This window comes from Adelges cooleyi, unplaced genomic scaffold (assembly GCF_023614345.1).
Source record: "Adelges cooleyi isolate 19-005CV unplaced genomic scaffold, UGA_ACOO_1.1 ACOO_flye_CR_arks_rails_tigmint_CR_PRNA_9, whole genome shotgun sequence".
Classification (NCBI taxonomy): Eukaryota; Metazoa; Arthropoda; class Insecta; order Hemiptera; family Adelgidae; genus Adelges; species Adelges cooleyi.
Genome location: NW_026096579.1, coordinates 14,285,377 through 14,308,233, shown reverse-complemented (window position 1 = coordinate 14,308,233; position 22,857 = coordinate 14,285,377). Strand labels below are relative to the sequence as shown.

Genomic DNA, 22,857 nt, shown 5'->3' with positions numbered 1-22,857 from the left:
CAAATATTAAATAATATTTTATTATTTTTATTAAGTGATTAAGGTATTGACAAACAATGTAGAGGACATTTTAGTTATCAGTTGTTTTGTGAGGATGCCTTTAGTTTTTTACTGCTTGTATCAGTTTATTTGTTTCTATTAGCTTACAAACTGGTGAAATAATATTTATAAATTATTCTTTTAATTTCTACATTTTCAAACCAATGCGAAAAATTGAACAATAAAAGTTTATTAATAATTTATTGTTACAAATAATAACTGTCGAATACTGGTAATTTGTTTAAAAACTCATATTTTCTATTGTTTTTATAATACTACTAGTTTTTTGTTTTAAATCGTATTCAAATTCAAATACATTACTAAATCCCGTTGGTTTTTCACACTAAAACGTATTATTAAGTATTTCACTTTTGGCATATAATAAATATTCATGATTGTAAACCTGTTTCCTTTTATAATAGTTAAAATGTTTAAATGTGCGTGCCATAACCCCATATTGTTGCAAATGCGGTACAATTACAAACGTTTTGACCGATGAATGGTCGTGATGTCTGTGTTTCATAAATCATAATATCCGTTCTGCGAGGTAAAATAAAATTGTACAATATAAAAATATATAAACCAAAAATCAGAGAATACCTGCTGCGGTCCGTTTCAATTGCAATTTAAACGTTATATTTATGTCGTATAATATGTTTTTTTTTAAAAACCCATTAAAACACCTTTATTTATAAGAGGTTAATCAAAAATGTGTTTTCAAAACTGTTTAAGTTCTAGCTTAAAAAAGTTTTTATCAATATAAATGCCACATAAAAGTTTTTGTTAAACTCCCTAAAATATAAGTTATATGTACAAAAAAATTCAATTATTAAGTTATAAAATGTATTGTGTTCAAAAAATTAAACTGTCACTTTCATACTGTGAAATTATATTGGCCACACTTATATTGATATACTACTCTCATAATTTGTTTAATAATATTAAAATTTTCAAACTATTTCAAAGCATAGTATAGTAAAACTATTATTAAGTTTACTGTTATATATACAATATAATATATTATGATGATTACATTTTCTGCATAATACTTTTTCCGTCAAACCCTAATCGTGCAAATGGTTTATACTAACTGTTGAACAAAAAAACTTTTAAAAGTCCAGTGAGAAAAGTGAGCAGTGTCGAAATAACTTCTATCGATAAAAGTAAAAGTTCAAAAAAAAACTTTTATAAGTTAGAATTTTTACTTTTATTATTAACAGAGTATTTAACTTCGTTTCGTTCGACCGACCCGTGAATTTTATCTAATTTGTTTGCAGTTCCTCCAGATATAATTACCGACGAGTCGAGTACAGACTTAACGTTGATGGAGGGCGAAAACGCCACATTGTCTTGTCATGCCACCGGCAACCCGGAACCGAAAATCACTTGGAAACGGGAAAAGGGCCAACCGTTGTTGCTGCGCACCGCATCCAGTAGAGACCTCGTCAAATGTAAGTAGTTTTATTCTATTTGTATCATAACCCACACATAAACCGGCCAACCCTTCCGTGTCAAACTCGTGTGACTCTAGATTATATAAAATACATTCCACTACTTTGAGTCAGTCAACGTCGTCAACACCACAATAGCCTATCGCCGTGCTAGCACAAGTGTAATTTAAAGCTCGGATGGATGTTTGTGACTTTGCATATTTTTTTAGTGAACTCTTACCCCAAAAAGGTTAGTTTTCAAATCAGCAAACATATATTCAGCCGGTTTCGGCAACTGTTGTTAAATACGCTCTTAACAAAATGATAGTTAACAATTCATTTAAATTTAACATCTGGTTAATTGAAATAAGTTTCACCGTGACATTAGTATTGTTAAATTCTATTTGTTAAGTTAACAGTATTTTTTTACGTACAATGTTTTGTTATACGAATTTTGTTGCTTTTACCAAAATTATCTTGCAGTAGGATACAAAAAAGGTTAGTTAAATCAACAATCAATTATTTGACGCAGCTATACGATGGGATTTTTTAAAATTATACTTAAAGCAAAATCCTCTAATGGTGTTGACAAAAATGCAATTTATAAATATGGGTCGTAATCCAATATCAAATGTAAATTAGATAAATTATAGACAGACGATATTAAATATAGAACGTGGAGCATTTCATTTAGGGTAGAAACAACAAGAAATTTAAATAATATTAAACCGGGCGGATAAAAAGAATAATGTAAATTTGTTAGTATAATATAATAATATAATGTGCATTTTTTTATACCTACATTAATTGTTAAGAACAATTAAATTTTATTTTTATAATGCCTGGTTACACCAAACTTGTCGTTATCTATTGGTAAATTATTTACCAGCCTAATAAACTAACTTTTATTAAACTAACATGTGTTAAATTTACGAGTGTTGCTCAATCGTTGTTTTATATTCAGGTTATTACCGGTATACTGGTTATCGAATAAATGGTATCAGCAGTGAGAGTTAATACTATTATCATACAGGGTCTAATTAATGATAAACTGATAACGCACATTTCCATTATCACCGCTTTAACGCAAAACATTGATAACAAAATTTAACTGAACATACATTTTTATACAGCGATAAATGACCCTGTAATTTAACTCGTGATAAAATATATTTTTAACAACAGATAAAATATAAAACATGGTTTATGCAACAGAATTTATTTTAACTCCAGTAAAACGAGTATATCTATGTGTAAACATTTGGTGCAACCCGGCATTAAAATACTAAATAAATACAATTTCAAACACTCCCTTATTCGAAAATATCAATGAGCAGGTCTTTAGCTGTATTTTAATTAAGCCGTAACTGCATTAAGTAACTATTATTTTTTCCCTTTGATGTCGATAAGTGTGCCTCTCAGGAGTCAGCGGGACAGGCTTGGTCGTCGGAGCAATTAATCTCACGGCGACGTCGGACGGCAGACGAATGCAAATAAAGTCGTTTGTAATTGATACTTAAGCTTTGAGAGTTCGGTACGACGAATCACTTGTTCGAAATATCAAATACGCCGAAGGTAGACTACGTCCCATTAACCGCTGTCCGTCTCCGACATTAACGGCAAACCGTCTACAGGGTGGGGTGTATGGCGTTTGGCGGTACACGCACATACCCGAGTGGTCGTTCAAATCAACACTGGACGTCACATCACAGTAGTAGTCAACAGTAGAGTGACATCATAATACACACAACAATAGTCCGTCGGTTGTCGCGAGCAAACGAGGGTACCACGTCGCTGAATAACGGATTGTGTTTAAACCGCATTAACCGACCACCCGGTATCTGGTAATCCGTTACGAGCAGTCGAGCACGATGACACTAATAGAAAATGACCTCCCCTCCCCTCGGCCCACGCCCTCCCCCGCCCGCCCCGCCCGCCCCACCTCGCCCCTTGTACGGTATAATAACGACGTTCGAAACAACCGTCTTCGGCAGTCTCCGGTCTCTCGCACAGCCAAGTTCTCCACACTGAGAGGCGCGGGGGCGGTATTTGTATCCTAATGGCTTCTCCCATTGTTGTTGCTGTGGAATCACACTCTGACAGATAATCGCGAGAAAGTGATGATAAGTTAATTACGGGCCGTCCTCGACAATGTAATCAAAACCGTTTCATCGACCGACCCCCACCCCCTGTGTAGCTGCCGTCTTTTGGTCAATTATAAACTGAATGGAGGGGGTGGGGGAGAGACCAGGAGGGGAGGAAAGGGGTATTGTTCGTCGTCAAACAGCGACTATATAAGGGTTCACAGAACACATACCCTACACCGTTTCCGCCCCGTAACCAAGTACTAGGTAACGGTTAGGTGTTTACACGAAATCATCCCCAAAATGAAAATACAAAAGTTTACCTTGTTTTTTACGTTTTTTTTTTACATTTTTATGTCTTAGCTCTGGGACATAACCGAAAATATTGTAACGAAAACATTATAACGAAAATATTGTAACGAAAAATGCGTTACCAAAAGAGCGTTACCAGAAAAGAAATGGGGTTGAAGATGAGGTAGGAATGGGAAAAGGGTGGAATTAGCTATGGCAAATAACCGAAAAAAAGCGTAACGAAAAAAGCGTTACCACACGGAGATGGGTTGGAGGTGGAAATAGGGGTGGGGTAGGATAGGTGTGGGGTTGGGGACAGGAGATAGGGGTGGGAGATAGGGGTGGAAGATAAGGGTGAGAGATAGGGGTGAGTGATAGGGACGAGAGATAGTGGGTAGGGGAGAGGGGTAAGATATAGTAGATAAGAGATATGTTGTACGTTCAACGTTCAAATTAGAACTAAATAATAAATTCAAAATAGTTTAATTCTCTATGTTAGGTTACTTTAGGCCAGATAATAAACACTACAATTTTAGCCAGCAACTTGATTGTACATAATTTTTTAATCTCCTTGGCCTTATGATGTAACTGGAAGCTCCATATAATTTTTTTTTTTTAATTATAATTAAATCTAATCTAAATTTATTCGGTACTTCAACGAGACATGAAAATGCTCTTTCGTGGTTGCAGACTCGGCTGAAAAACTTTTTCTTTTTTTCTGGTAAAAACCTGCGCCCGATGAGATGAAATTGACCGAACAGTCCATTTCAAACCGGTTGACAACTTAGACAACTAAGTAAATTAATTTTTAAACCCATCATGGCTTCTTTTAGTTTATTACTAATGCCCCAAACACGGCTTATAACGGCGAAATAGCCGATAGTCAGGTTAGGTTTAAGTGATTATAATATTTACTTCTGTCTTTGTTGGCGTACCTGCTTATGTAATATTTGATAGTGTTGAACATGTTTTCATAAGGTCTATTTTTAACGGTGGGACATTTCTAGCCGGTGGTGTGTACCTGTCTCCTTAATCTTCATCTCAAGATTTACTTTCCACTTTCTTGTCCATACGTTTATTTTGTGTGGTGATTTTATGCTCTCTGACTGTGCATTTTATTCATAAATGATAAACCATACAATAATAAGTTTTACCGTTAATAATATATTTTGTACCTTAGTAAACGTACACGTGAAGCCATACTTTTTATTTCCTACACCCTATTCGATATCGATTATCGAATTAACTAGTTTCCAGCTGATGAACAGTAATAATAAGCTGATATGGTGCAAACGTATTAAAAGATATAGTGTTAGCTAAATGAAATTGTTATTTTAACACTATCTGTTCTATTTACTAGTTTCGATGCGGAACCGAGTAAGAAACCTTTTTACAATGATATGTTTTTTTTTGTGTATGAAACCATGATAACAACCACTGATTTCTTCATGGCCAAAAATTTAAAAAAAATTAAACCCTTCCAATTTAATATTAAAAAAAAAAATCACACAAAATATTACTTAAGATCGCATTTTTTTTATATTTATAGCATTTTTTTTTTAATTAAATTAAATTGATTTTAGATTTGTATAGAATATTATCATAATACTACTAACTATTTCCTAACAATCATTTCCCCTAAAAAGGGTGGACAACTTTTATTTATTTATCATTTTTAGAGCTTGAGGTCTAAAAATCAGATTAAAGGTAGTTCTAGAATGGGTCGATGGCATATCAAATGTATTGAAAAATCTATAGTCTTTTGAAAAACTAAACCCCAAAAAAGGGGGAAATTACTCTTAGACCGTAAATGTCTAGGACGCTGTGAGTGATTGAACAAGTACCTAAAAAACTGTGTTAACAGTGTTAAAAAAAATCAAATGTTGTTTGTTTTATAAACAATTAGTCTATCTTCTTTTAGCGTTTAACTAATTGAAATAAATGATTCTAAAAATTCTTCCTCTACACAGCATATTTTTTTTTTTAAAACACCACTATATCTTTAATCCATATAATATCAATTATACATATTGTTATCATCGTAAAAAAATAATTTCAAAATGGAGAATTTGAAGAAAGCATTGTCTGTATTGTAAGAAATTGGGAAATGTGTGTACCACAGCTATCCAGTTAGAAGAATAACTATGCACACTTGCAAGTTTTAAGAGCTCATTTTAATTCTTAAATATATTTAGTACAAATAACTGTTAACAATCATATTGGCCTGCGTTTGTTTATTATTTTATTAAAACCGGTATTTATGGAATTCATGTGTCGTTTTTACCACAATAATATCATATCATGTGCAAACTATTTGGGGTGCATCCTTTCACATTCTGAACAAACTCTGACATTTCAACCCGTTTCCTCTTTTTTTTTTAAAGTATTCCAAAACTAGTAGTCGGGCGAATGAAATAATGATAAAATACGTTCCACATGAATGTATTGTGTTCGATTAATGTTGTAATGACCTTACAACTTTTCTCATTGCAGTATGTTGTGTTCGACAGTTTGATACGACATCGGAAGTAATTTCATTAAAATATATACTGGGCACTGGCTCTGACTATTATGAAGTTTTCTGGCATTTCAGTATAGTTTGGACGACTCCGGATTTCCCTAATGCAGCCGGACAATAGCACAAATCTTAATAACGAATTCCCTTATAAGCATTTGATTCCGACATTGCTATTATAAAAACAGAAATATTTCTTAAAAAACATCTACAGAATGCTCGTTTTTCCTGCCACGATTTAACATTGTATTTTGGTTAGAATTTGTTGAGTGCATATTTACAAAGCAGTGTTCGGCAACATGCACAGGCAATGCAAAGGCAACTTATATTATAAGCACTTTTGTGCCAAGCGGGTGATCACCCGGCCTCGACTAAAGTTAAACCACATTTTTCTAAAGTGCGAAATTATTTTTTTTCTACCATTGCATAATGTGTTATTAAATTATAATTTTGGGGGAAAAAATCACAGCGGTGGCCATGAAATCCACCGTGAAATTAAAACTTTATTCCGGTGGTTTACTTGGAATAGGAAAGACAATGGTGTAGACGTTTTCAAGAGTCGTCTTTACGGATGTTCTTAGCCCAAAGTTGCCAAAATGTTTTTAAAAAAAAATATTTAACATCTTATTTTAAACGTTTTAAGTATACATTTTATTTGTATTGGTTATGAGACATACAGAATTCAGATATAAAAATCACCTCAAGTTCTTACTCTACTGTCAGTAGTGTAACTTAAAACTAATAAACTAAAAAATGTGCATAAGGGTTTTTACACTGTAGTCTGCAGAAACTAGAACTATTTCCACGTAACTATTGAAAAGTAAATATATAAATAAATATTATCAACTAGAATTAAAAAAACGATCAGCCACAATTGGTAATAGTATTCAGTAAATATTTATATAATATATCTACAATTTCTACATAATTCATTATATATTGCAATAAATTAAATTAAAATTTGTTTAAAACGTTTTGAATAAATAAAAACAACGTCATCATTTTTATATTATATCAAAATAACCGTTTTTCTTGTATTTATTAAACAAAATCTGTTTTTTTTTTACAACTCTGGACTTCTTACTGTGAGTAGGGTTATTGTTACTATGTACTTGTATCTAATTCAAGAAACCTCGGTACACATAATATTTACTTATTTTTGGACACTATTGGCTTTTTTTTTTTTTTGGCACTGGCGCATTCCCCTGTTGTCGCCAACACTCATGGCCGTGTCAATTTGGATAAACTTGTCAATTAGAGACAAAATGTTGGCCGCGTTATCGACGCAGTCACGGTACATTCATCATTGTGTCGGCAGGTGTCCCCTCCCCTTCCTCCCCTCACTCCCCGCCCCTCCACCCGTAGGTGACCGTGTGAAAAATGGTCGCGTACGACCGGCCGGCCGCCCGCCCCGCCTCCCTCGCATAACAAGTACCCTTCCCCTCGTCGTCGACCACCACCACCCCCCCTCCCGCTTGTCTTTGCCAGCGGACCGTTTGGACGCATAATTACGGCGGGTCCGTTGGTTGGGGGTGGGGAAGCCGGCAAAGGGGGTTCGTTATCTCTTGCGGTTCACCCTCCCCCCCCCCACTCGACTACCGCAAATTTTGGATATTATCGGTCTCGGTTATTGTTGTTTGTCGGGTTTAGAGAGTAGTGAAACAAATCGCTGTTTAACCCTCGCCCCTCCCTCCCCTGAATAATAAATATATATATATACGACGCCTATATATAAACCCTACCCCGCCAAACATCAACACCCCCCCCCCCTTTCAACACCTCGCCCCGTCAGCATCACAACAAACTATCTTCTCCCCTCCCTTTCCCTCCGCCGACCACTTTACACCTATCTCGGGCACACTCTTCCCTATCATCCCCAGTCTCCCCCCCCCCCTTGAGAGCCAAGCAATAACTTTTAGTAGATATAACTCTATATCGCATTAAGGTTAGTTAGTCCGGTTAAAAGGCAAAAACGCAAACCCAGCCGTACAAGTCAATAACATCCAAACGACTTTCTTTTTTTTTTTTGTTAATAATTTAGTTTATTTTCAACGATTGGAATACAAATTTAAAAACACACACACATACATTCAAAAACGCCATTCAAACGTTTAATATAGACTGAAGAGCATTTCAATGGACGTTTACTCATGCAACAAACCACCCCATAATATATTTCTGACAGCTCGCTCAACTCCATATGTATATATATATATATGTCTACCAGTGCGAGAGTTTAATCCCAACCATAAAGCCTGTGTATTCTAAGAACATTAAATCGTTAGATCATCAACCTTTATATAGCACCGGATGAAAGGAGGCGTGAACAACTCCTTAAACATTTATTACGGTTTTACAATTAATATCAGATACAGATATTATATTATATAATTGATTTTCATACTACAAATATAATTTACATTGAAAAAAAACTGAAACACTCAACTTAGTGTATTTTAATAATAAGTATAATTAAATAACTACAATGAACAATGGTAAAATGTTCACCGTCAATTAGATGTTTCCAAACACAGTTTAAAACATTAAAATAATCATAAAATTTACATAACTCGATAAAAATAACAATATAAATATTCATATCTCATTAACAAGAGAAAAATAAGTTTTTACTTTTAATTTAATTTGTCATTGCTTATCACGAAATTCATTCATGAAATTAAAATATTTATAAAAACTTCTTAAAGATGTACTTTATCCACATTTGTCTTTCTCTCTTCAAACACTTTTTATAGACTTGTGCTCATCCCCCTTAAAACCAAGTCAACTATAATTACTGCTCTTATGTAATCTAATACAAACGATTAACGCCAGTATTATGCCAGTCCAAGAAAATTAACACTGGGACAAATATTCCAATTATCCTAATAGGAGTATTCGAATTCTAAATTAAAAAAAAAAAAACTTTGACCGTTCAATTCGTGTCATATACTGTAGAACGATAATTTAATTTGAATTATCACACTCTGCATGAGTTGAACTTGTATAATAATATTCCCACCCAAATCAAAAATACATAAATAAACCATTTATTGCCTTTGCTTATGGGATTGCCTTTGACGCCGGTTAGTGTACCTGAAGTCAAGCTGAATGTCAAATCTGGTGTTTATAAATTTCTGAAATTCCCACAAGGCCGATGGCTACACTCGGCTTTACCGTCAGATTTCCCTGGAGCTGTTTTTTTATATTTTTTATTCGGTTTGTCTTGATCTGCGATAGCACATGCAGCGCTATACTTGAATAATTGGCCAAGTTTTGCACTCGTGTCGCTTTAGAGAAAAGAGAAAAAGTTGTAATTGTATATAAAATATAAACACATTCCGAATAAGCTAATAATCAGTCATTACATTTTGGATTACTCATATATTGATCCCACGATCATGTTCATTCAAGTAAAGTTTTCAAAGTCCGAATAGGTGTCTACAATTATTTATTATGTATAAAACAACTATACTTATATGCAATATATATATGTATATATATGTATATGTATAAGTGCGACCCAATCTCACTCGGATCCGTAATTTTCGCTATTGTTGATGCCATAAAATAACTAAAAAGGGTTTTATTTATTCAGTGTGATTTTTTTCTTTAACTCAAAAGTAAAAAGTTTGCTCTCGTTTGAAAAGTACTAGTTCACGCGAATAAATAATATAGCAAACTATAAGAAAAAAAACACCTAATTCTTGAACAGTTTAGACATAAAACGCATTCCAGAGTTCTTTAATAGTTAACTAAAATAAAAGTTGTAGGCAACCATTGTGATAGCCGTACACGTATAAAAGACAAAAGTTATTGCTAAGTAATGAAATATTTGTTAATATCGTTCGAGGTAAAAATATTATCAATAATGGTAGTTTTAAGTGATAACTAAAAATACTAGCTGAATTAATACAAATAGAAACCTATGTATTCGATTTTCATAAATAAACAGCAGAATGTTAAAACCACAATAACGGATAGATTATATTATATTATTAACTACTCGATATTTTTATTTTCTAGAAGGTATGTGCTACCATCTGGCCACAGTATAACCTAGTAAACTTTTATACTTTACCGTTATTTATGATGTCAGCCATTCGACTTAACTATAGCCTTTTTACCAGTGTGCCTACCGGCTATCACATCATAAAAATGGCCGTCAAAACTTGGATCCCAACTAAAGTAGTAATAATTCATTAAAAAAGTTAAAATTATTCTAATTTATTTGAAATTACATCTTTAGTTTTCCTATAAAAATGAAACATAAATTGTTATGTAAAATTATCAAGCTCAAAGTAATGTTTAAGGTAAATTAGGTATTATACATTTTATTAACTATATGTCATAAATGTAAAATTTTTATTATTTGGTAAATAATAACGTCAAACAGAAAGCAATTAAATATGCAATCGATATTTACAAAATTTGTATTACAAAAGAAACAATATTTTTACTTGTTTTACGCAGTAAACAATTTATTTTTGGTAGATGGAAGAAAAATGCAATAACCTAATCTCTGTTCCGTTTTATTTAAATAATGAGTAATATGCAAAGCATAAAGCAATATTTTTACATAAAGCAGTTGAAGCGATTTATATAGCGAGGAAACAAATTAAATTCACCCTATTCAGTAGAAACCGTTGCAGCAAATAATGTTGCACATAATTCATGGTAGTAAAAATTTAAAGTAGACAATATTTTAATGAAATAAGAGCCACGAAGTTTGTTTTTTTTTATATCGGTTTTCCAAAATTTAAACATGTATTTATTTTTTTTATTATTATTAAAGTTTATTTTTACTAAAATGGAAGTTCAGTGGAGTTGAAATAATTAATCACAGAATATGAAATAATGTCTGAGGACCAAATAAGGTAACTGTAAACAAATAGGGAAAAATTAATGTAAATGGTATTTTTTCTTTTGTCGACTAAAATCAATAATATTTATTCACTGTGTATAATATTTTATAACATAAAGCTATAAATTAAAAAAAAAATTGTCAAACAGTTTAATTAAAAAAAAATGGCATTTACATTTACCCTATTTGCTGCTTACAAATGTCATTTCAAATTATTTTATAATAAATATCGATTATTCTGATAGATGCAACTGAATTTGTAATTTTAAAATAAAAACATTTTTAAGTTATGTGTTTTTTTGTGCGATATAAAATATTATTTCTTTCAACAAACGTTTATGTCCATTCAGAGGCAAATTAACTTTTTTCTTTTTTCTGAACAAGTTCAAAATCAGTTAAGCTATCAGAATATCATACGGTTAATCAACATTTGTTGTAGTTTTAGCAAAAAATGTAAACTTTAACTTGGTAACGTTTTCAATCATTGACTGTATGTCTATTTTTAAAAACCAATCATACGTCTTATGCAGATTTTCGCATAAGATTTCTCAGTGAAATTGTCTAAACGTTAAGTGGGAGTCGAGAATACTGTACACTTTTATATTAAAAGTAACAATACCACTTGGCTAAGTCTATAAAAAGATACGATACTCGTTTTAATGTGAAAATATTATGTTGACTTTTTAATCTTATCATTGTGGTAAGTGTAGCAATAATACTGTTATTGCCTTCCCAAAACTTTTTTTATTAAACTACCATGTATACGGTAACAATGTTAATGATAAACATAAAATTTACTGAATTTCGCTTAATGTGCATTCACAGCAAAATTAGGTATCAACCTATAAATATAAAATATATGTCAACTGCATTATCATCATATCTATAAAACAAAATAATAAAAAACAGTTTGCCCGTTAGTCTGCTTTGAGCTTTATGGAACTCTATAGTCTAAACTTAAGCTCTTCTTACTGTACAAATGTATCGGGTCAAAGTTACTGGGAGTTGTCCAATTAGAGAGTGAAGATAAAGGTGTTGTGATTTGTGATGATCGAAAACAAATAGCGGTTGAGATAACTTCATTGCTGCAAGTTCATCCGTACAACTTTACCCCTTGGTTACAACTTGATTTTACCTATTAAATTTGAACATATGTTACTTGTAATATTTTTAGACTATCGACCAACTTAACGGCCAACAACTTAATTTTCTATTATTATCTGTCAGGCCGGAAACAAGTTTTGTAAACTGCCAACAGGCATTAACACTTTGTTCTTGAATTTTTCCACTTAAAGAACTTTTTACATTACGCTCGCTTCGACTACTCGAGACCCATTTAAATTACAAACATTATTCTTCAACTTTAAGCATGGTCTTAACAAAAAAAAATGCAAGTATACAATTTACAAAGTAAATAGTTGATATGGAATTGAGTATGTATGATTTATATGTTAATAACAGACAGCTATACATTATGTAACTATTTAAATTACAAAAATACATCAAGATTTCCTTATTATAAAAGAAAAAAACATTATTTTATTGCTTAACAATATTACTGCGTGTTATGAAAAATATTTTTATATCAGTGTGCATTAATATCTACATTTAGTGGCATATAATGTATACTTTCAGTTTCACAGTATAGTTGATAGCATGTTATTAATAATATTTAAAAGGTGAATTATTTAAAATCAACTCTACCATTACAAGTTCATGCATTGTTATAAATATTATATAATACATTGTGTATTTCAATCAATAGACTTACACCGACGTAGGGAAGAAACACTCTGAGGTTTTAATAATTTATTAAAGTATCAGCTGTCGTGTAGGGTAATATTATTATTAAATGAAAAAGATTTACTAAAATATAAGAAAGGCCTTTGATCATATTATTAATAATAAGGTATATACCACGCTATAATAAAATAGTTTTGAACATTTTGTACGTAGTTCTTTTGAAGTGTATTTTTTTTATGGTAAACTAATCTATAAATTATTTATAACACCTAATACAAACGGTATTTTAGTTATAAAGTAGACGCAAGAGCAAAAACAAAATAAGAACATATGAACGAATAATATAAACAACTTTCAATAAGTGTAAACTGTATAGGAGAAACCAGATGGCTGATCATCGATTACTAAATTATATACACATTCGCATAGTGGAATTACACCTAAGTAAAAATGTTTAAATATTTCATTAGATTCGGTGTACAAAGTAAACAATTAATCCATTCTATTTTCGAATATTTTCCACAAATTATGCTACAAATGGTTCATCAACTGCTAGATTGATGGGAATTATCAATTTAAAACCATCTTTCTCCTTCTTTGTAATATAATATTATATAATCAACCGGTTTCATCAATTATCATTAAAATTTTAACTTATTGTTAATTATATTTAACAACTAGTTAGTGAAAATTGGGTTTCATCGAGATTTGTTAGCCTTAACACATTGTTAAATTAATCAATCGAAATCGGCTTGTTAAAAAGTTAATCGGTATGTTAAAATGTATTGTAGTACTTATACGTAATATTTATATTATTATACTTCAGAAATTGTTTCATAGTTTTTGTTGACTAAGTATATTATTATACTTATATTTATATTTAGACCTTTAGTAGTTTAGTTCTTTATATTGAGTATTTAGAGAACTTTAGAAAGGACAACTTCGATAAACCGTTTTTAGGTGAGCAGAAGTTTTTTTATGTAGGCAGATTAGGTAAAAAGAAATGGCAGAGCTTGAATTATAGGTTCAAATATCATAATTTATTGTCTTTTATAATTTAGATAATATTGTTATGTCTTGCCTGTCCTGTATATAACAATGGAAATAATTATTATCACTAATTACTTAGAAAGGTAAAGACTATCTAATCATTGTGTTAAAACATTATACATAAATTATTTATATAAAACAAAACGTTAAAAGAAAGTAAAATAGAATGTCAAATAATAACAAACTGACAAATTAAATAATACAATCACTTATCAGTTATCACATATCTTAATAACCAATGAGAACGTTGGAATCGAGGTAACCGCTTCGGTAACCAACTAACGTTTTGTTAACTTAACACATAGAATTTAACAATAATAATGTTGTGGTGAAACTTATTTCATTTAACCAGATGTTAAATTTAAATGAACTGTTAACTATCATTGTGTTAAGAGTGTATTTAGCAATATTTGGTGAAACCGGCTGAATGTCTTGTAAATTTACCTTTATTTGTGATTATTAATATGTCAAAACTATGTTTAAATGTGAATAAAAGTATTGCAATGTAACCATTGGGTTACCGGCAGCCCCGTACAAATACATTGAAACAACAAAAATGTTAGATCCATAAAAAAAAAATTAAAACCTTCTCACTACCATAGAAACAGTTCTGCGATCCTTAACAGCGTTTGGAGAGTTGTTGTAGAAAAAAGTAAAATAAAAGGTAAAAGTGACCAAACGGTTTATGAGCATATAGAGTAAAGAATAACGGTAAACAATTGCTGTAATTATTGTTATTTATTATTGTTGTTATTATTATTATTTTATTACCGTCTTGTTGTTGTTGTTGGCAGACAATTCTTACGTCGGTAACGACCTAAAACTTTGGCGGCTTGACAGGAGACAGACCGGCATTTACTTCTGCATAGCCAGCAACGGTATACCACCCGCGGTCAGCAAGAGGATAACGTTAAACGTTTACTGTAAGTACATACAATTTTTGGCATGTATCTATTTTTTTTTTGTGTAAATAAGTGAAACAATAATAAAAAAAAAAAAATACTAACAGAATAAAAGTTTAAGAAACATTTAAGTGCGTATATCTTTAAATTTACTTTAATCCAAACGAACGGTATAAGTACTTATTCGTCTTTAATAAACACTGTCATAATTTTTTTTTTTTTGAGGAATTACATAGTATTATGCCCGGTTGCACCAAACTTGTTGTTATCTATTGGTAAATTATTTAACACTGTAATAAACCAACTTTTGTTAAATTGACACGTGTCAAATTTTCGATTGTTGCTCAATCGTTGTTTTATATTCAGGTTACTACCAGTTTACTGGTTATCGAATAAATGGTATCAGCAGTAGCAGAGTTTAAAATATTATTATCATACAAGATCTTATCAATGATAAACTGATAACGCACATTTCCATTATCACCACTTTAACGCAAAACATTGATAAGAAAATTGTATACATACATTTTTTACACAGCGATAATTGACCCTGTAGTTATAAATGAACTCGTAATAAAGTACATTTTTAACAACAGATAAAATTTAAAACATGGTTATGCAGCAGAATTTATTTAAACTTCATTTAACATCTTTGTGTAAATATCTGGTACAACCCGACATTACTCTATCAAATAGATACGCAGAACATTTATACTATATAGTTATATCGACGCTCATATGTTAAGCCTGTATTACAGTTCACTATATATTAAACTGAAACTTAATACTAACGGATACAATTTAGTTTCAATAGTTCGGCGAAAAGCCACAAGTAACTATTAGCTATGCCGATCTCGAGAACGTAGATAGGGTAAAGTTGAAGACAAAATTTAGAGATACCGTGATAAGCAAAATACCTGGAATGCCAACATCATGCGTTAAGTGAATTTGAATAATCTGTCATGTACTCGACGTGCATGTTAAATTGATTCATAACATTTTACACACACTATCTCAAAGTTTGTACTTACTTCCCTTGGCTACCGTGTGAAACCACTATTTTAAATATCAAATATATAATTAGGTGTGTACGTTGTAAAATTACAAGGTATGCAATTTCAGTTTTATTCCCAATACCTTTTTTAAAAAAAAAAAGCAGCTAAACTTTAACAAAACAAATTCTGCTGCGTTTTATGTTTTTTTAGCTTCATATAATAATTCATAGCTATATTATACCGCCAAAATAAATAATAATGTATGTCGACACTATTCCTAACAAGTAATCATTAAATTAAAGCAGATGGTCTCGTAAATTTTCATTAACGAAATGATATACTGCAATAATTAGTAAACCTCGAACAATATATGTATATACCGGTGGTATGTGTACCCCTATGTGTTGCCCTTGAATTTATGGAAGTGTGACTGAATTACTTACACCACGCCATTAGTTTTCAAGGCCCGTAAAGGTAAAATAGTCGCACGTTAGTGTTAGAGCCGAAAATTTTCCCATAAAAACAAGTAATTGCTTAAGAGGCTGCGGTTCGGTTCAAGTAACTATATTATGCTCTATCCAGTGCTTAAGGTACTAACCGTTATGAGAGTATACAATAAATATTATTTGCAATTAAAAATGCACATTGCTTGAGTAGGAAAAAAATACATTAGGTCACCCTTTAAGTATGCTAGTGTATCAAATGTATCTCTAAGTATGACCTTAACCTGTTCGCTTAACCGTGGAAACCGTTAATTAATCAACCATTGATTTTATAACATTTTTAACATCAACGCTAATTAATTATTTAGATGATATAGTAACTATCGTCAGCTTGCTTTCTGAAATCTGATGCCAACTACATTAAATAATTATCAAACTTGAACCCCGGCAGAGACAGACTCGTGGAAAAAACACTTTTAGACACACCCTACTTAAAAACTATTATAGACTGTAATAGCCTTACATATTTAATTGAAGACAGTTCTCTTTTTTAGTTTGTTTTTCGTTGGCGGACAGGCCTAATTCGGGTTTTCCTAAAAAGCCATCCAAATTACATCCCTTTTTTTGACGGTTCTTACATTACTGCTATAGCAGTAAAATTTAAAAGTGTCCCCCGGCATCAATTTTTGATATTACTGCTATAGCAGTAATATTGGCCTACTGTCCATCAACGGGTTAATTTTTGACAACTGAACTTTTTTTTTCTACTGACTGATTGGAAGAAAAAAAATTAATTTAAGTCTAAATAAAAGGAAATTATATTATATATAAATCCTAAATAGTAGTATTTTTGTTTCGTTTTAGAAAGTTGTCACATTTCTGTTCTTGTCGGTTATTTATATTTAAATAATACAATGGTTTACTTAAAATAGAAATACTAAAAAATAAATGGTTGTCATGTGCCGTCTATCTGTTATCAGACAAGCCGCCGAACAGTTCGACTTTTTTTTTGTTAGAATATTACATTTTATGACAGCTCTCGGAACAAATAAAATCTATACTAACAATGTAAAACATCAGCATTTCGTAGTGAGGTAAAAAAAAAATACTTAAATAAAAAATAAAAATAAACATAAAAATATTTTTCCACCATATAAACCCATATGCGCCTAACTAGAGTTGAAGAAAATGACAAATAAATTGGTGTTAATATTACCGCAACTTTTATGTAAAATAATAAAGCACTGCAAGTGTCTTGTTAGTTTGTATTTTACATTGACAGTACTGTGTTCTTCACACGCTGACTTAATAATAATATACCTGAAAAACATTTCCGTTAGTGACTAAAAGTATCCTTGATAAAAAATACCATTAAAAAAAAAATTGCAATTATAAAACCCTCGTATAATGATTTATTATTTAATGTATGTAACTAAAAAACAATATGACAATCTTTAATTATTGTACGGTGCCAGTCTAAAACAATTAAAAAAATTGTGCAAGAACCTCGACAATTTTATTTTAATTATATTTAATTTACATAAATTACATTAAGACCTTTGATCACCGGATAATTGAAATGCAACTTCCATGTCATACTTCAGAAATTGTTTGCTTTTGATAATTAATCATTCTTTATACAATATAAATAGCATATTCCAGTCTGATGCTTTATTCAACGTCGATTCTTTATCTAAATTACTTTGCTGGTCCATTCGATCAATCTGGAAATTTACAACAGCACTCAGCAGTCGCAGTTAAATTGTGCTATTTATTCTTAGATTATTTATTTAGGTTCTTTTACTGAACCATTTTATACCAATCGCAGCTTATTCATGTATAATAAAATGTAATAGATGTTAGAATAACCATTAGCAAATGCATTTCCTGTAAAATATTAGACCTCACTGTTTGCTCCAGCTTTGTTCAATAGTTTTCAATATAACTCTAACAATCATATCTGTACAGCTGTCATATGAGTCCATTAATTCATTAATTTGATGGTGCTCGAGAAAAGCTGCGTCTGAGATGAACTAGTTAGCTATATTTTGTAACTGTTTCTTGGTCCATCGAGTCGCATAAAAAATTGCACACCAGAGTAAAAAAAAAAATATAATTTTTAAGTAGAAGCGATGCTGTCTTATTAATCAATTTATTCTATATAAGTCGACAGTTTAAAAAAAAAAATGTATTTACTTCAATGTGTACTATCAGAGAGTGTATTTATACATTTATAATATTTTTAAGGTAGATGTTACTTTTTTTGTTTTTTTTTTGTAAATCGGTAAAATGCATTATTCTTCCTCAGGATTGTTATTATTACAGTTATTTTTGTTGGAAATCTTTATTAAATTGAGGAAATTGGGTTTTACCGAAAAAGGGCAAGCCGCCAATCTATGGTGTCTTCCTCTTAGATTATCTACCACCACCACATGCTGCAAACCTGAAGTGTATCATATTATTATGCCCTTCACATCCCTTCCCAGTTATCATCTTCCCTAATAATATTCCATATTTTGTTCTCGCCTATGCGTTTCAATATCGATCAGAGTTTGCCCAGTGCACCCTTATTGTTCATATTCGTTGTGTACATTGGTTTGCCTTTCAATTATTGTTTTTATTCTCCCCCTTTTATCTTGAGTCTCGGTTGGGTCGCAATATGTCACCAGCAACGGTATTATTCGAGGCAAGAATAACGCATATATTGTGACAATCAGTACACATACAGCCGGTTTCACCAACTATTGTGAAATACACTCTTAACACATTGTTAGTTAACAATTCATTTAAATTTAACATCTGGTTAAATGAAATAAGTTTCAGCACAACATTATTATTGTTAAATTCTATGTGTTAAGTTAACAAAACGTTAGTTGGTTACCGAAGCGGTTACCTCGATTCCAACGTTCTCATTGGTTATTAAGATATGTGATAACTGATAAGTGATTGTATTATTTAATTTGTCAGTTTGTTATTATTTGACATTCTATTTTACTTTCTTTTAACGTTTTGTTTTATATAAATAATTTATGTATAATGTTTTAACACAATGATTAGATAGTCTTTACCTTTCTAAGTAATTAGTGATAATAATTATTTCCATTGTTATATACAGGACAGGCAAGACATAACAATATTATCTAAATTATAAAAGACAATAAATTATGATATTTGAACCTATAATTCAAGCTCTGCCATTTCTTTTTACCTAATCTGCCTACATAAAAAAACTTCTACTTACCTAATAAAGGGTTATCGAATTAATCTTTTCTATTATTTTCTTAATACCCAATATAAAGAAATTCCTCATCTAATGTGTAATTCATTATAATATACTACTAGTATACTCAGTCAACAAAAATTATAAACAATTTCTGAACTATAATAATTTAAATATTATGTATAAGTACTAAAATACATTTTAACATGCCGATTAACTTTTTAACAAGCCGATTTCGGGTGGTTAATTTTACAATCGTATAACAATGTGTTAAGGCTAACAAATCTCGATGAAACCCAATTTTTATTAACTACTTGTTAAATATAATTACCTAACAATAAGTTAAATTCTTAACAAATGTTGGTGAAACCTGCTGAATATATATAAAAACAATATTTGTCTTTAGAAAAACGTCTGACGGTTGTGTCTTAATATACAGGTCGGTACATCTAATTTAATTAATGAGTTTAATTAAAGTCGGTATATCGGCTAGGAAGACACTTTAATCTTTAGAAAATGCACAGTAAAAACAAGGCTATATTTTCTAAGGGACAGTATTTATTTATTTGATTATTAAAAATATAGAAATTGACTGTATACTTAAAAACTTTTTTTTTTTTTTTGTACACTTATAAATGAATTACTAAATTACGTTTTTTCGGTACATTCAGTCATGTTTCGCCAAAATTTAAACGATTAATAATTAATGTTTATGAGAGATTTATTTATTATGTTGGTTTAACGCTTAAAAGTTTTTTAGATAATACCTACGTTTCTTTATTCACTTAAAATAAATTGTGAAAAAAAAACGATTGCCCAAATAAACTGTTTATAATAAATGCAAACTCTTGAACTAAATTATATTTGTAGTTGTGCAGCTTTGAGTGTTTTTATATTTGAACTTGTAGGTACGCAAATACATATTAGGTGAAGCAGATAATACTTCAGTGATTTTGAAAGGAAAATCATCTAAATAATGTATGAGGGTAAGGAATTGAGCATTGCAAATAAAAAAGACGACAGCAAAGTAAATAAAAAAAAAAGAACTGGAATAAAGCCATTTAAAAATAATAGTTTGAATTAAAGCAAAATATTTATTTAATTCGAAATACTTAACTTTGAAACATCTAAGTAAAACTTTGCTAATATCCTTTAAGATTGCGTATACGCTTTAAAACACACAACAAATATATGTTCAAATGACACAATGTATACCCACGTTGAAAGTCAACAATATAGTAATCATTTTAAGAGTTTACACTAATTAATTCAGTTCTATGAATAAAATATTTTACAACAAACATAATTATTTACAATTGATAATGTATTATAAATTTTAATGCGTTTCGATTTCAAGATAAAGTAGTTTAAATTAATATTAAATAGTAGTCGAGTCCAACAAAGCACCTACGTTATAAATTTCTATAACACCTGTATCCCACATAGCAAAATAATATTTTCAAAATATTGATAAAATATTTAAGAAGAAAATGTAAATATTTTATTTAGGTTATCACAATGTTTTAAAATATTTTGAAAACATTTAGAAAACATTTTTTGGCAGGTGAAAAAAGGTTTTCACAATAATGTAGTATTATATTTGTACAATATTTTTATTTTAAATTTTCAAAATATTTAAATCTAAATATTTCTTAAATGATTCAATTTAGATATTATTAAAATGTTTATAGCCAAATAATTCTAATATTATTAAATTCAATATATTTTTAAAATCTTTGAAAACAAACATATTATCTAACTTGCAATATTATAACCTATATACTAAACTATATTAGAATGTGCTATTTATTATATGGTACTTAGTGATCATTTGTAATATTTTGATAAAAATATAAAATAAAGAAGAAATGAGTAGGATTTCAAGTTTTATAAAGTATCATTTTATTATAGTATAATTACTATAAAATTTTTATAATAATCAAAATGTACAGCTTTTAGTTATTTTGTGTTTTCAATTTTTCTCTTTAGGCAGCTTGTGCCATCCAATTTTTCAATGGTTTTTTTATTTCAATGTTAGGAACTTTAGTATATTTCTTAATTGAACGAACTGCTTCTGAAATAAAATATTAAGTTCATAATTAATTATAGTAATGATAATGTTGTTCTTATACAGAAAATTTGTACATCCATTTATCTGTTTATATAAACAGATAAATTCTATTTTTATATATGTAAATATATATAGCTCCTATTAAATTTTTCATTTTTTTTTTTTGATGAGTTTTAATACTTAATATAAGCAATAGTCACGAAAATGAATTAATAAAATTAGAAATATATAAAACAGGTATATCATATTATAGCATACATTGGTATGTCGATGTAAATATAATAATAAACTAATATATAGGTAATGTACTATATATTTATACGTAAATACATAAATACAGTGTATTTTTACACTTTCTATCTACAGCTGTAGTGCGTCCAATATTCACAACTTGGTCAATGTGGCAATAGTCATTATAGCAATGTAAAATAATGCAAGAAAACTATATACTATTGGTTTTAACTTACCAAAAATAATACTGCAACATTGTAAGGTAGAAAATTGATTTTTCCCTTTAAACCCTATAAATGAGTACTTAATTAGAAATGTGTCACTAAACATTTTTTGCATCATTTGTGTATTATATAAATAATAATAATTATAAATTTTTCATTAAATTGAAATACATACCACAGTAGATCTGTATAATAAATCATGTATTAATCTGTATTCCATTTTACCAAGTTCTTCGTCATTTTCAATTTTAGTCATATCATCATCAGGAATTACAGGTAAAACAGAAGACTGTCCCGATAATATTTGGTATACAATTTTGTGGAAATGTTTTCATTATATTTGGGTCTAAATATTTGGAGACTAAATATTTTAAAAATGTTAAGTGAAAAACTGATTTATAATATTTGGTATACAATTTTGTGGAAATGTTTTCATTATATTTGGGTAAATATTTGGAGACTAAATATTTTCAAGACAATTTAACAATATTTTTAAAAAAAATATTTGCAATAAAACTTAATTCAAACATTTTGAAAATATTAATATTTTTAAAATGCTATGTGGGATGTTACTTATTATGAAAAAAATAAGAAGTATCATAATTAATAAGGTATGGTATTTTTTTATCGTATAAAACTTAAAAAGAACAAATACATATATACACAATTGAATGAACATTTATGATGCTTTTAAATTGCCAATTCATAGTGAAAGTGATAAATTTAATATCTATAGGGATTTCTAAATTTAGCTCTAT

General features: G+C 29.9%; 1 protein-coding gene across 1 annotated transcript in view; it reads left to right on the top strand.

The window, feature by feature from the left end:
• The window catches only part of LOC126846560 (lachesin-like), an 83,368-nt gene that overhangs the window by 43,574 nt on the left and 16,937 nt on the right, over positions 1-22,857 (top strand). The window contains exons 4-5 of the mRNA XM_050586132.1: positions 1,317-1,490; positions 14,808-14,936. Of these exons, the coding sequence (XP_050442089.1) occupies positions 1,317-1,490; positions 14,808-14,936 (303 nt within the window). The remainder of the gene's footprint in view (positions 1-1,316; positions 1,491-14,807; positions 14,937-22,857) is intronic.